At 46.4% G+C, this 12,272-nt stretch overlaps 1 protein-coding gene across 1 annotated transcript in view; it reads right to left on the reverse strand.

Moving 5' to 3' along the window:
- The window catches only part of HPS5 (HPS5 biogenesis of lysosomal organelles complex 2 subunit 2), a 55,764-nt gene that overhangs the window by 33,467 nt on the left and 10,025 nt on the right, over positions 1–12,272 (reverse strand). Inside the window, exons 3-10 of the mRNA XM_040327992.1 lie at positions 9,984–10,094; positions 9,753–9,817; positions 7,468–7,660; positions 5,197–5,330; positions 3,451–3,666; positions 1,767–1,838; positions 1,603–1,691; positions 1,067–1,245 (exon numbers count right to left, since the gene is read on the reverse strand). Of these exons, the coding sequence (XP_040183926.1) occupies positions 1,067–1,245; positions 1,603–1,691; positions 1,767–1,838; positions 3,451–3,666; positions 5,197–5,330; positions 7,468–7,660; positions 9,753–9,817; positions 9,984–10,094 (1,059 nt within the window). The remainder of the gene's footprint in view (positions 1–1,066; positions 1,246–1,602; positions 1,692–1,766; positions 1,839–3,450; positions 3,667–5,196; positions 5,331–7,467; positions 7,661–9,752; positions 9,818–9,983; positions 10,095–12,272) is intronic.

Below are 12,272 nucleotides of genomic sequence, written 5' to 3' on the forward strand. Positions count from 1 at the left end.
GTAGGAAAATTAGAGAGAGGGAAATCTACAGGAAGGGGTTAAAGGAAACACTAAAGGAGGTGGAGGGAGGGAAAGTAAAGGGATCGGGCAGGAGGGAAAGCAAAAAGGAGGGAGAGGAAGGAAAAGCTAAGGGATGTGTTGAGAGGAAAAGGTAAAGGAAAGGGGAAGAAGGGAATGCTAAGGGAAAGAATGGGAGGGAAATCTTAAAGGAAGGGATGAAGGAAAAGTGAAAGGAAGTGGAGAAAATAAATGGGGAGGGATAAAAAGCTAAGGAAGAGGGAGGAAGAGAAAGCTAATGAGAAGGAAGGAAGGAAGGAAGGAAGGAAGGAAGGAAGGAAGGAAGGAAAGAAGGAAGGAAAGAAGGAAGGAAGGAGAGAGAGAGAGGGAAGGAAGGAAGGAATGAATGAATGAATGAATGAAGGAAGGAAGGAAGGAAGGAAGGAGAGAGGGAAGGAAGGAAGGAAGGAAGGAAAGAGGGAAAGAAGGAAGGGGGGGGGAGAAAGGAAAGAAAAAGTAGGTCAAAATTCCACACCGAGTTGGCTATAGTGGGTATTAAAGTGTCAGCTTTCTTCTTAAATTAGTTATAGGGCAACATTGACAATTCCTCTCAGGACATGCGGTGGTGTCGTCACTCTCTCTCACTCTCTGACAGTTTGGTTCCATAATCAAGCCAACTGTTTTGGCAATCTCATCATTTTGGCTAGACATACAGTTGCATTATACCTCAACATGCACATACACATTAGTTCATTCACGTCATCTGTAAACCATCGGGGCCCAGGAACCTTGTGATCCTCCGATAAATCAGACAAATCTGCACATGCTGAAAATACAACAGATTCCTGATGACCCTACAAGGATCACCATGATCCATTAGTTTCAGCTCTCTATCCCAGTTCCTTATTATTTTGCCATTATGTGGGTAGTTCCCCATGGCAGAAACAGCTGGCTTATAAGTGGAAATGTGAAGGGATTTCCCACCACTGGAACCCCAATGAGATCTATAGAGCCTCCCTGGAGAAACCCGCAATGAAAAACGAGTTCTCGGTACAGCTGGACAACTCACTTTGCTGGAAATAACAGCATTTTGGAAAAGATGGCAGACTCTTGCCGCCAGACCCCAGGAGCTCCATTTAATAAGCCGTTCCACACATCTGTCCACCGGCAGCAGAGAGAAGTGGGAGATCTTCCCATCGACGTGCAGACAGAGTAGCTCCGTCTTATACACACACATGTCCTGGATACCTGGAAAAGTAGAGAAAGATTACGTCACCCGCTAGTCCCTGCTCCAACCATAGTCATTCCCATAGTCATTCCCACAGTCATTCCCACAGTCATTCCCACAGTCATTCCCACAGTCATTCCCACAGTCATTCCCACAGTCATTCCCACAGTCATTCCCACAGTCATTCCCATAGCCATTCCCATAGCCATTCCCATAGTCATTCCCATAGCCATTCCCATAGCCATTCCCATAGCCATTCCCATAGCCATTCCCATAGTCCTTCCCATAGCCATTCCCATAGCCATTTCCATAGTCATTCCCATAGCCATTTCCATAGTCATTCCCATAGTCATTCCTCCCACCTCCAAAATACTGACCTTTAACCTGACTCCAGAGCAGAACCTGGACGTTCTGAGGAAGGAACACATAGATCCCTCGGTCTGTCCATGTCACAACACTGTGATCACTGTGGAGGACAGGAGAACATTTATGTAGACAAGGCTTCCCAGGTAATACAGGAGGCAAAAGTATTGTTCCTTACCCGAAGAACAGAAGTTTCCCAAAAGCCAAAGACTGAGGAGGTCCAGGCGATGGGTCATACTGGGGCTCAAACCTAGAAAAAAAATAAAAACTTAGGACCCTGGGAGAAATTATACAATAAGGAACAGCACATAAAAAAAAAAAAAAACTGCACAAGATCCAATTAGATTGTTTGTTTTATTTTCAGCTGAATGTCCCAGAAACACACACATTGTACATTATATACTACTGTAATAGAGTGAATTATAGGATTTTACAAGCATTTTAAACTAGGGCTTATTTTCGGGGTAGGGCTTATATTGCAGCCCTCCTGGAAAATAACACTAGTTCTTATTTTCAGGGAAACACAGTAATTCCCAACTCTATTCCTGTCTACCTGGACATTTTGGGTGTTCCCACCCACCTTTGTGGGTTCCCAGCAATGCCTATTACTTTAATAGGAAATGAATAATGAATCCAGCAGGGATGGTGAAAGTCCCTCATAATGGGCACAGAAAGAGTACACACTTGGGAACTCAGTGCAGCGATGGTGAAAACCCCTCATAATAGGCAGAGCAGGTGTACAGATTCAGGAACTCAGTATAGGGGTGATGGGAACCCTTTTGGGCACAGGAGTACTGGCCAATAAACTCAAAAGCAGGGATGGCGAGAACCCCATATAATGGGCATCTCAGGTATGCAGAGCTAAGAACTCCATGCAGGGATGGTGGAAACCCCTCATAATGGGCACAGCTGGTAGGCAAACCTTGGAATCCCTCATAATGGGCACAGCAGGTGAGCAGACCTGGGAAATCAGTGCAGGGTTGGTGGAACCCCCTCATAATGGGCACAGCTGGTAGGCAAACCTTGGAACTCCTCATAATGGGCACAGCTGGTATGCAAACCTTGGAACCCCTCATAATGGGCACAGCTGGTGAGCAGACCTGGGAACTCCTCATGATGGGCACAGCAGGTGAGCAGACCTGGGAACTCAGTGCAGGGTTGGTGGAACCACCTCATAATGGGCACAGCTGGTATGCAAACCTTGGAACTCCTCATAATGGGCACAGCTGGTATGCAAACCTTGGAACTCCTCATAATGGGCACAGCAGGTGAGCAGACCTGGGAACTCAGTGCAGGGTTGGTGGAACCCCCTCATAATGGGCACAGCTGGTAGGAAAACCTTGGAACTCCTCATAATAGGCACAGCAGGTATGCAAACCTTGGAACTCCTCATAATGGGCGCAGCTGGTATGCAAACCTTGGAACTCCTCATAATGGGCACAGCTGGTAGGCAAACCTTGGAACTCCTCATAATGGGCACAGCAGGTATGCAAACCTTGGAACTCCTCATAATGGGCACAGCTGGTAGGCAAACCTTGGAACCCCTCATAATGGGCACAGCAGGTGAGCAGACCTGAGAACTCAGTGGAGAGATGCTGGGCACCCCTCATAATGTGTACAGCAGGTCTGCCGCGCCTGGAAATCAGCGCAATGATGGTGGGAAACCCTCATAATGGGCAACGCTGCACATAGAGCTCACGTATAGAGTAGACCAAGTGATAGAAGAGACTCACAGAAGGTTTAACTCTTCATCTTCTACACTGAAGTGTCACTTTTAGGAGGGCCAACCTTTTCATGAATGGCAACATAAAATGAGATCAGCTGAGATGTGTGAGGGGCAGTAGAGCCCACCTCTTACGTACCGTGTGCTAATGATCGGCAATGGCGGAGAAGACAAGAGCTGCTTGAACTGGTGTGTACTCTGTACTTCTCCCTCGATGTTCACCTCCCACATCCTGGATCCGGGGCGAGCGCAGTATATTAGTGGCTGCTGACCTCCAGAGTTCCGCCCACCAAGGAAGAAACACGCGCCGTACTCCCCATCTCTTTCCTTATTACCGATTTTCCAGAACTTCTCCCTTGATGGAGACCATAAAGACAAAGTTATCGGTCATTCAAAGCATCAAACACCACTGTGCTAGACTCCCACGTCCCACACCACTGTGCCCGACTCCCACATCCCACACAAACGTGCCCGACTCCCACACAAACGTGCCCGACTCCCACGTCCCACACCACTGTGCCCGACTCCCACACAAACGTGCCCAACTCCCACGTCCCACACCACTGTGCCCGACTCCCACATCCCACACAAACGTGCCCGACTCCCACACAAACGTGCCCGACTCCCACATCCCACACAAACGTGCCTGACTCCCACACAAACGTGCCCGACTCCCACGCCCCACACAAACGTGCCCGACTCCCACACAAACGTGCCCGACTCCCACACCATCGTGCCAGACTCCCACACCATCGTGCCAGACTCCCACACCATCGTGCCAGACTCCCACACCATCGTGCCAGACTCCCACGTCCCACACCACCGTGCCAGACTCCCACGCCATCGTGCTAGACTCACACCATCAGAGTCATTAATCAGTACCAGTCACTGACTATGTTCATTCATAACGGAAGCATTGCAAACTGTTGACTATGCTTCATTTTGTAAATGAACAGGAGCCTCTGTCTCCTGCTCATTCATCTGCAGTGCAGCTTAGGCTACAAAGAAATGGACTGGTGAATGTCTCCTCAGTCCCTTTCTTGGTCTCAAAAGTGAGACTTCTGTCTAGACCCCTGATATTTCACCAAAGCTCCCCCCAACGGGACTGTTAAATATTGTAATAAAAAAATACTTTAAAAAAACACTATTGACACTTTCCACTGCCCTGCTGACCCTGCCCCCCAAAAAAAGCATTGTGGGAAAAAAAAAATTAAAATAAAGACAATTAACTTGAAGAAAAGAAAAAACAAAATCACTGTGCTCTGTACCTGCCCCCACCAATGAGCGCAATAAAATGTTAGCGAGTAGAGTCTCATTTTCAAACTCTGAATGCACAGAATGACCCCGATCCTCCTCTTCTGCTGTCCCTCAGTGGCGCTCTTGTATCTTCCCTGCATCGAGTGGCCCCAATGGAGAAGCGCTTTTCCTAGGGACACCCTACGGGCGTGCTCCTGTGTCCTGCTGCTGCATCCATTGACACAGACAGCAGGACTCGGCTCCGCGTCACTGGATTTGATTGACAGCCAATGACTGCGCTGCTACCAATCTATCCAATCAGGACCCGAGACACCAGCTGAGATGGTGGGCTCGTCCCCGTCACTGGAAAGACCGGGTTCAGGTAAGTAAAAGGGGGGCTCTGGGGGGCTGTAGCGTCACCGGAGGTTTTTCACCTTAATGCATAGAATGTAAACCTTGAGGGTTTACAACCCCTTTAAAGTCACAGTGACTTTGAAAATGGTGCCTGCACTACCTTGCGACTTTGGATGCGACTTTGATCATTAGAATGTAAAATCGCACTGGAAATCGTGTGACTTTGGAGACGCAGTCATGTGATTCGATCCTTACACATTGGTCTGGCTTATCAGCTGAAGAAAGCGGTACCTACCTCTCAGTGTCACACAGATAAGAGCGCGTCAGGGAGGAGATCAGAAGCCGGCCGTCTAAATAATCCAGCTGTACTATGCGGGAGTCCACACTGGTAATGACCTGAACCGGGAACATCACAAAAGCCGCGGCAGCCTGGTCAGGGTAAAGAAAGCATTACGTTTAGGAGGATAGCCAAGGGACACAACTACATTTTAAACAAGGCTCATCAGCGCCCCCACTCTGTGACACCCAGTACAGTCAGTCGAGACAATAGTTTCATGAATCCTGACATAAACTATGTCTACAGCAAGAACAGGCAGCAGGACAACAGTCAGCATAGTCAGTACATTACTGGTGACAGAGCTGACGATAGAAGCTGCCTTGGAAGAGCAACAATGCAGAGAATAAAACTTGTTACCCCAAACACTTCATATTACCGATAAGTGCCTGCTGTACCACGTACTTGTATGAGAAGGTCTTCTGTTCTCTTTGTATTGCTTCCTTTGTGTGAAATATCTGGTGTTCATGCCAGTCCCTCTGCTTTCCAATTAAAAACTGACCACACTAAGCAGGAAACACATTGTGGTCAGTTCTCTAGCTGTGCTGAAAACTCAGCCTACTCTCCTCCAATGATCAGACTTGTCCTGACAAGGCCGCCCCCCCTGCACAGCCTTTTACTGGGTAGATAAGTGTCCTGCTGTTTCTCATCCCCCAGCTCCTTTGCAGCTGAGAACAGAGGGTATGTGATTGCTTATAAAAATGTTTAAATAAAAGTCTTGGTCCAGTCCTTATCATATGATGTCATTGTTAGGATGCCAGTGGCTGGTCTGCATGGTGCTCAAAAGGTATAATTCTGCAAAATTAAAAGCTGTGGCTTTGGGTAACAAAACAGGCGGCCTTGCTGGAAATTTTGTCAAGGCACCCCTGGAGAATCAAAAAAATGGCACTGCAGGGTGCCACAGTACCCTGGCTGAAAAAAGCTGGTCTAATGATCAAAGGGATGAATGTTGATCTGCAGATGAAGTCAGTTGAAAGCGAATTGTCAATTAAAAAATATTATATATATATATATATATATATATATATATATATATATATATATATATATATATATATATATATATATATATATATATATATATATATATATATATATATATATATATATATATAAATGTGTTTCTTTATTTAACCCCTTGTTAACCCTCAATTTACTCTAATCAGCCCTAATTCAATAATTTTCTCCTTCTCCATTTAATTATTATTTTCCTGCTGATTTTTTTTTTGCTTGCTAACATTTTTAATACCTTCAACATATATTTACACATTTCACGTAAAAAAAAAAAAAAAAAAAAAAAAAAAAAAAAACACAAAAAAAAAAAAACATGCATTTAAATTTGTAAATAACTTTTTATTTCTTTGTACCATTGCTGACAGCCGAAGAAGTGTAAACATTTTTTTTTCATATTGGTCATCGTACTTGTTATTTAAAAAAATAAATGATATCGATGCACAGGGTCGCCATCAGGAATTTTGGGGCCCCTTACACAGCTTCAGGCATTGAGAATGGGGGGGGGGGGGGGGGGCGCCGCAAATTGAGAAGCTGGGGGGGGGGGTAGCCGCCGTGAATTAAGGTCGGGGGGCTTTGGGTGCTGACAAACAATATAAAAAAAAAAAAAAAGGGGGATGCCATCCGGACCCCTGAGCCACTTAGAGGTTGGGTGCTTTGGGTGTTGACGAAAGAAAAAGGAAGGGGGACTGCCTGTACTCCCCTGATGGTGGCCCTGTCGACGCATCCCTACTATGCACAAAGGTTTTTCACTTTATTTCTATTTTTTTTTTTTTAAAGTGTTATTGAACATAATAAACAGCTTCCAAAGTACAAACATTTCTATTTCGAATGGCAACAATTACATATCTCAGTTATCGTTGCTCCATTAAAAAGATATAAGCACATTACACGAGGTCTCATTTCATTTCTATTTTAAACGGAATGAGTTGTTTTACAAGGCGATCGATTACAATCACTTTAACTCTCCAGCTACCTACTCAGTTCCTCACCAGCATTTACTAATCTTTCTCAGTATAAAATCTTTAGGCCTTTGGTGTAAATTCTAAGCCACCTCCTTCACCTTCTTTAACCAGTCAGCAAGTGACGACATTTGTGGTTTGGTAATCGATAAAAAAAAAAGAAAGGGGTAACATTTAAATTTTACATTATTACATAATCTTCTATGAAGATCGGAAACAGCCACAGGTGTTCAATAAGAGTTTTTTAATGCAGGCCTACCTTTCCTTGCTTGGAAGAGTTCAGTTTGATTGCCGACACTTTGCCCATGTGATCCCCAACATAGACCCGCAGTACCGACGTGTCCCAGCAGAGGGCGGTCACCTTCCTGCCCCTGTGTTCGGAAGAGACGTAGATGCGCTCGGGCTTCCCGCGACGTTCCTGGTTGAGTTCCCAGACCACCACAATTCCCTGACTACAGAAAACAAAACAGAGGAGATTAACTTCTGAAAGACTGAGGACATCTTGTGGCTGAAAAGTAGTACTGCATGGGGCAGCTCTGGATTGAAGCTGCTATTTTTAGTTTATGCTTTAATGAACCACTGAGAGACGCACAATCCAGCACAGAAAGACTAATGTCTCGTACACACGATCTAAATATCGGACGAAAACGGTCGTGCGAGGAAGAAACGTACCATTTTCGGATCGTGTGTACACTACTTTCGAGAGCCGATCACAACAGTTCATCCGATAGTATTCGATCGGACAAGCACAACATTTTTTGTTTAGTCAGTATAGTTGTCCTCCGAAAATACAACAAATACATTACAACACGTGACATCACTTTCAATTTTTTTTCCTGTCATACGAGAATTTTTTGTGACTTTAACCACTTTCGGACCGCCGCATGTACATATACGTCGGCAGAATGGCACGGACAGGCACATTGGCGTACCTGTACGTCCCTGCCTAGACGTGGGTCGGGGGTCCGATCGGGACCCCCCCCCCCGGTACATGCGGCGGTTCCCGTGGCTTCAGGAGCGATCCGGGACGAGGGCGCAGCTATTTGTTTCTAGTCGCCCCCTCGCGATCGGTCCCCGGAGCTGAAGAACGGGGAGAGCCGTATGTAAACATGGCTTCCCCGTGCTTCACTGTGGCGGCTGCATCGATCGAGTGATCCCTTTTATAGGGAGACTCGATCAATGACGTCAGACCTACAGCCACACCCCCCTACAGTTGTAAACACACACTAGGTGAACCCTAACTCCTACAGAGCCCCCTGTGGTTAACTCCCAAACTGCAACTGTCATTTTCACAACAAACAATGCAATTTAAATGCATTTTTTGCTGTAAAAATTACAATGGTCCCAAAAATGTGTCAAAATTGTCCGAAGTGTCCGCCATAATGTCGCAGTCACGAAAAAAAAATCGCTGATCGCCGCCATTAGTAGTAAAAAAATAATAAAACTATCCCCTATTTTGTAAACGCTATAAATTTTGCGCAAACCAATCGATAAACGCTTATTGCGATTTTTTTTACCAAAAATAGGTAGACGAATACGTATCGGCCTAAACTGAGGAAAAATTTGTTTTTATATATGTTTTTGGGGGATATTTATTATAGCAAAAAGTAAAAAATATTGCATTTTTTTCAAAATTGTCGCTCTATTTTTGTTTATAGCGCAAAAAATAAAAACCGCAGAGGTGATCAAATACCACAAAAAGAAAGCTCTATTTGTGGGGAAAAAAGGACGCCAATTTTGTTTGGGAGCCACGTCGCACGACCGCGCAATTGTCTGTTAAAGCGACGCAGTGCCGAATTGTAAAAACCCCTTGGGTCATTTAGCAGCATATTGGTCCGGTCCTTAAGTGGTTAATAACCTATTCAATTTCTACTTGCGACCAATAAGCGAAAAAGTTGTACTATCTGTCGTAGGATATTGGGATCGTGTGTACGGGCCATAAGCTGTTGACAGTGCCGATCCTGACCTCCCTGGGGCCCTAACCAAAATGACATGTCACATTAAAGTTGAGAAGCGGGGGGAGGGGGTGTTCTGCTGTCGGAAATGACATCTTACATTAAAGTGAGAAGTAGGGGGGTGCCGACTTCTTACCTCTTCTCCCATGCAGCCAGCGAGTTGAGAAGCGGGGTGAGGGGGGCGAAAATTACTTCTCACCAGACGGGGCCTCTAGTAATTTGGGGGGCCCTCCGTAGCTCTGCGGGGCCCTAAGCGGCTTGCATAGTGAGCCTATAGGGTGGATCGGCCCTGGCTGTTGAAGACAGCTCTTGGACTCTTGTACTGATCGGAAGCCGGCAGAACTGGCTTCTGATCAGGTGACAGTGCATGCAGACCTCCCTCCCACGGGCCCCTCTGCACCGGCCCCCCGGGGCGCAACAGCTTATTTAAAAAGGGACACCGGGGGGGTGGGAGGGGTTAAATGATAATGTGCGCAGTCTAATATATGTCTTTCTGGGATATTATGGCGGGCGTGTTTTCGGGATTACCGGATGAGCTTGTTCTCATTTTTCTGACCCAAAACTTGTGGCACGGAGGCAAAATTCCTACCTGGTTGCTACAGCCACAAAGTCGTCATCATGGGGGCAGCAGGCGACCCTGGAAATCGCTCCTTCCTGGGGCCAAAGCAAAAGGAGAGGGATAAATGGATACATAATCTGTGTCTGCTTTATATTATGTGGACAGAATAAAAAAAAAAAAAAAGTATCAAAAAGTATCAACTTTGTGTTATAAAGTCTCCACAATGACTAAACAAGGCTCAGGAGATTGTGATTGGTTCACCTTGTGTGTGAGGATGAGTCTGTGCTTCCAGCCGTCTCTCTGGATGAGGTTGAGACCTCCTCCGGAACTGCCGAGAGCCAACCATCTCCGGGACACGGCCAGGCAGGTACACTGCACACACAGAGACAAACAGATAGGTTACTGGACTATTCAGGGAGTGTATGTACATGTATATATATATATAAAAATTACTAAATTTGTGGAAAAAAAAATAACTTTTTACAATTACATTTATATTTTTCTTCATAGGAAACATTACAGCACTTTGGCCAGGATTCACAGACATCAGGGCATATTTATGCCGCTGTAGCGTATCTCTTTTACGCTACGCCGGCGCAGCGCACAGAGGCAAGCACTGGATTCACAAAGCACTTGTTCCCACTCGCTGTTAAAGATACTCTGGGTTTCCTTGGCGTAAGCCAGCGTAGGTGGAAGTGGGCGTGAGCCATGCTAATAAGCGTGACCCCATGCAAATGATGGGCCAAGCGCCATAGAAGTACTTAAAATGAACGGCGCATGCGCAGTCCCGTGGCCGCATCCCAGTGCGCATGCTCAGAATCACGTCGGGACAACTGCCTAATATACGTCAAATCACTGCCTACGACGTGAACGTAACCTACGCCCAGTCATATTCACGTACAACGTAAACGACAAAAGATACGACGGCTTGTGTTCCCTGGTTCATACCTTTGCATGAGTTGTGCCTCCTATATGGGGAATAACTTTACGCCCGACGTACGATTTACGCAAGCCGCGTATATTATGCGCCGGGCGCAACTACGTTTGTGAATCAGCGTATCTCCCTCATTTGCATATGTGCATAGAAAATCTATGGGAGCAGCAAATGCGCCCGGCGTAAATATGCGCCCACGATACGACGGCGTAGGCAAGTTACGTCGGTCGTAGGAAGCCTATTTCCAGGCGTATCTAGTTTTGTGGGCACGGCTCATAGATACGACGGCGCATAGTTACACTTACGCAGCGTATCTCGAGATACGTCAGCGTAAGTGCTTTGTGAATCCGGGCCTTTGTGTTCAAGTGGCTTAAAGGGTCAGTCCACACAAAAGTGGTATTTGGGTTATAGTTGAAGCCTGGTGGGCGGAGTTAGGCCCTAATTTATTATATAAATATCTCGGGTCAGAAGCGCAAGTAGAACCTTCAGGGCCCTGGCACAAGAAATCATTAAGGGCCTACCTTGTCCCCCGACCAGGGCCCTTCCCACTGATCCCAGAACCATTTACTCCCATTGTGGGACCCTTTATTATGGTTCCGCAGTGAGCCACCTTCCTGCCGTCTTGGGACCCCCACAAAGTGGCGGAATGCCAGAGCCCAATCACAAGTGCGACCCTGGTAGTTCCGCCACTGGGTTTTTTTTTTTTTTTTACCATGTTAATTTTACTTTTATTTTTTTACAGGGTCATGGGGCAGTGGGACAGCGATAGGGAGGCAGCAGAAGTGGCATGTAGAGGAACCGATGCCCTGCATTTCCCTCCTGCAGCCACTGAATGTCTGTGGGAGGGAGATGAAGAGAAGCGGGCATTCAGCAGCTACCTATCCAGGCCGGGTCGCCCCAGGTCTTGGATACACCTACAGTAAATCTCCCGCCCGATGTTTTATGTATTATGTTCTTCATAGTGTAAAAACAAAAATTCAAAACCCAGCAGGGATAGTGGGAACCCCTCACAATGGGCATAGCAGGTGTACAGACCTGGGAACTCAACACAGGGATGGTGTGAACCCCTCATAATAGGTACAGTAGGTGTATAAACCTGGGGACCAAGAACAAGGATTGTGGGAGCCCCTCATAATGGGCACAGCAGGTGTACAGACTCGGGAGCTAAGCACAGGGATGGTGGGAACCCCTCATAATAGGCACAGCAGTTGTAGAGACCTGGGAACTCAGCACAGGGATGGTGGGAACCTCTCAAATTAGGTACAGTATGGGCCAGATTCTCAAAGACTTACGTTGTCGTAAGTCCGAATCTGCGCCGTTGTATCTTTAAGCGTATTCTGGACACCAGATACGCTTAAATTTGGCTAAGATACAAGCGGCGTAAGTCTCCTACATCGTCGTATCTTAGGGTGCATATTTACGCTGGCCGCTAGGTGGCGCTTACGTTGTTTTCCGCGTCGAATATGCAAATGAGCTAGATACGCCGATTCATGAACGTACGTACGCCCGTTGCAATTAGTTACGCCGTTTACGTAAAACATACGCCGGCGTAAAGATAAAGCAGGTCTCTAGGTGGCGCAGCCCATGCAAAGTATGGACGTCGGAACAAGCGTATC

Source organism: Rana temporaria, chromosome 11, assembly GCF_905171775.1.
Source record: "Rana temporaria chromosome 11, aRanTem1.1, whole genome shotgun sequence".
In the NCBI taxonomy this organism is placed as follows: Eukaryota; Metazoa; Chordata; class Amphibia; order Anura; family Ranidae; genus Rana; species Rana temporaria.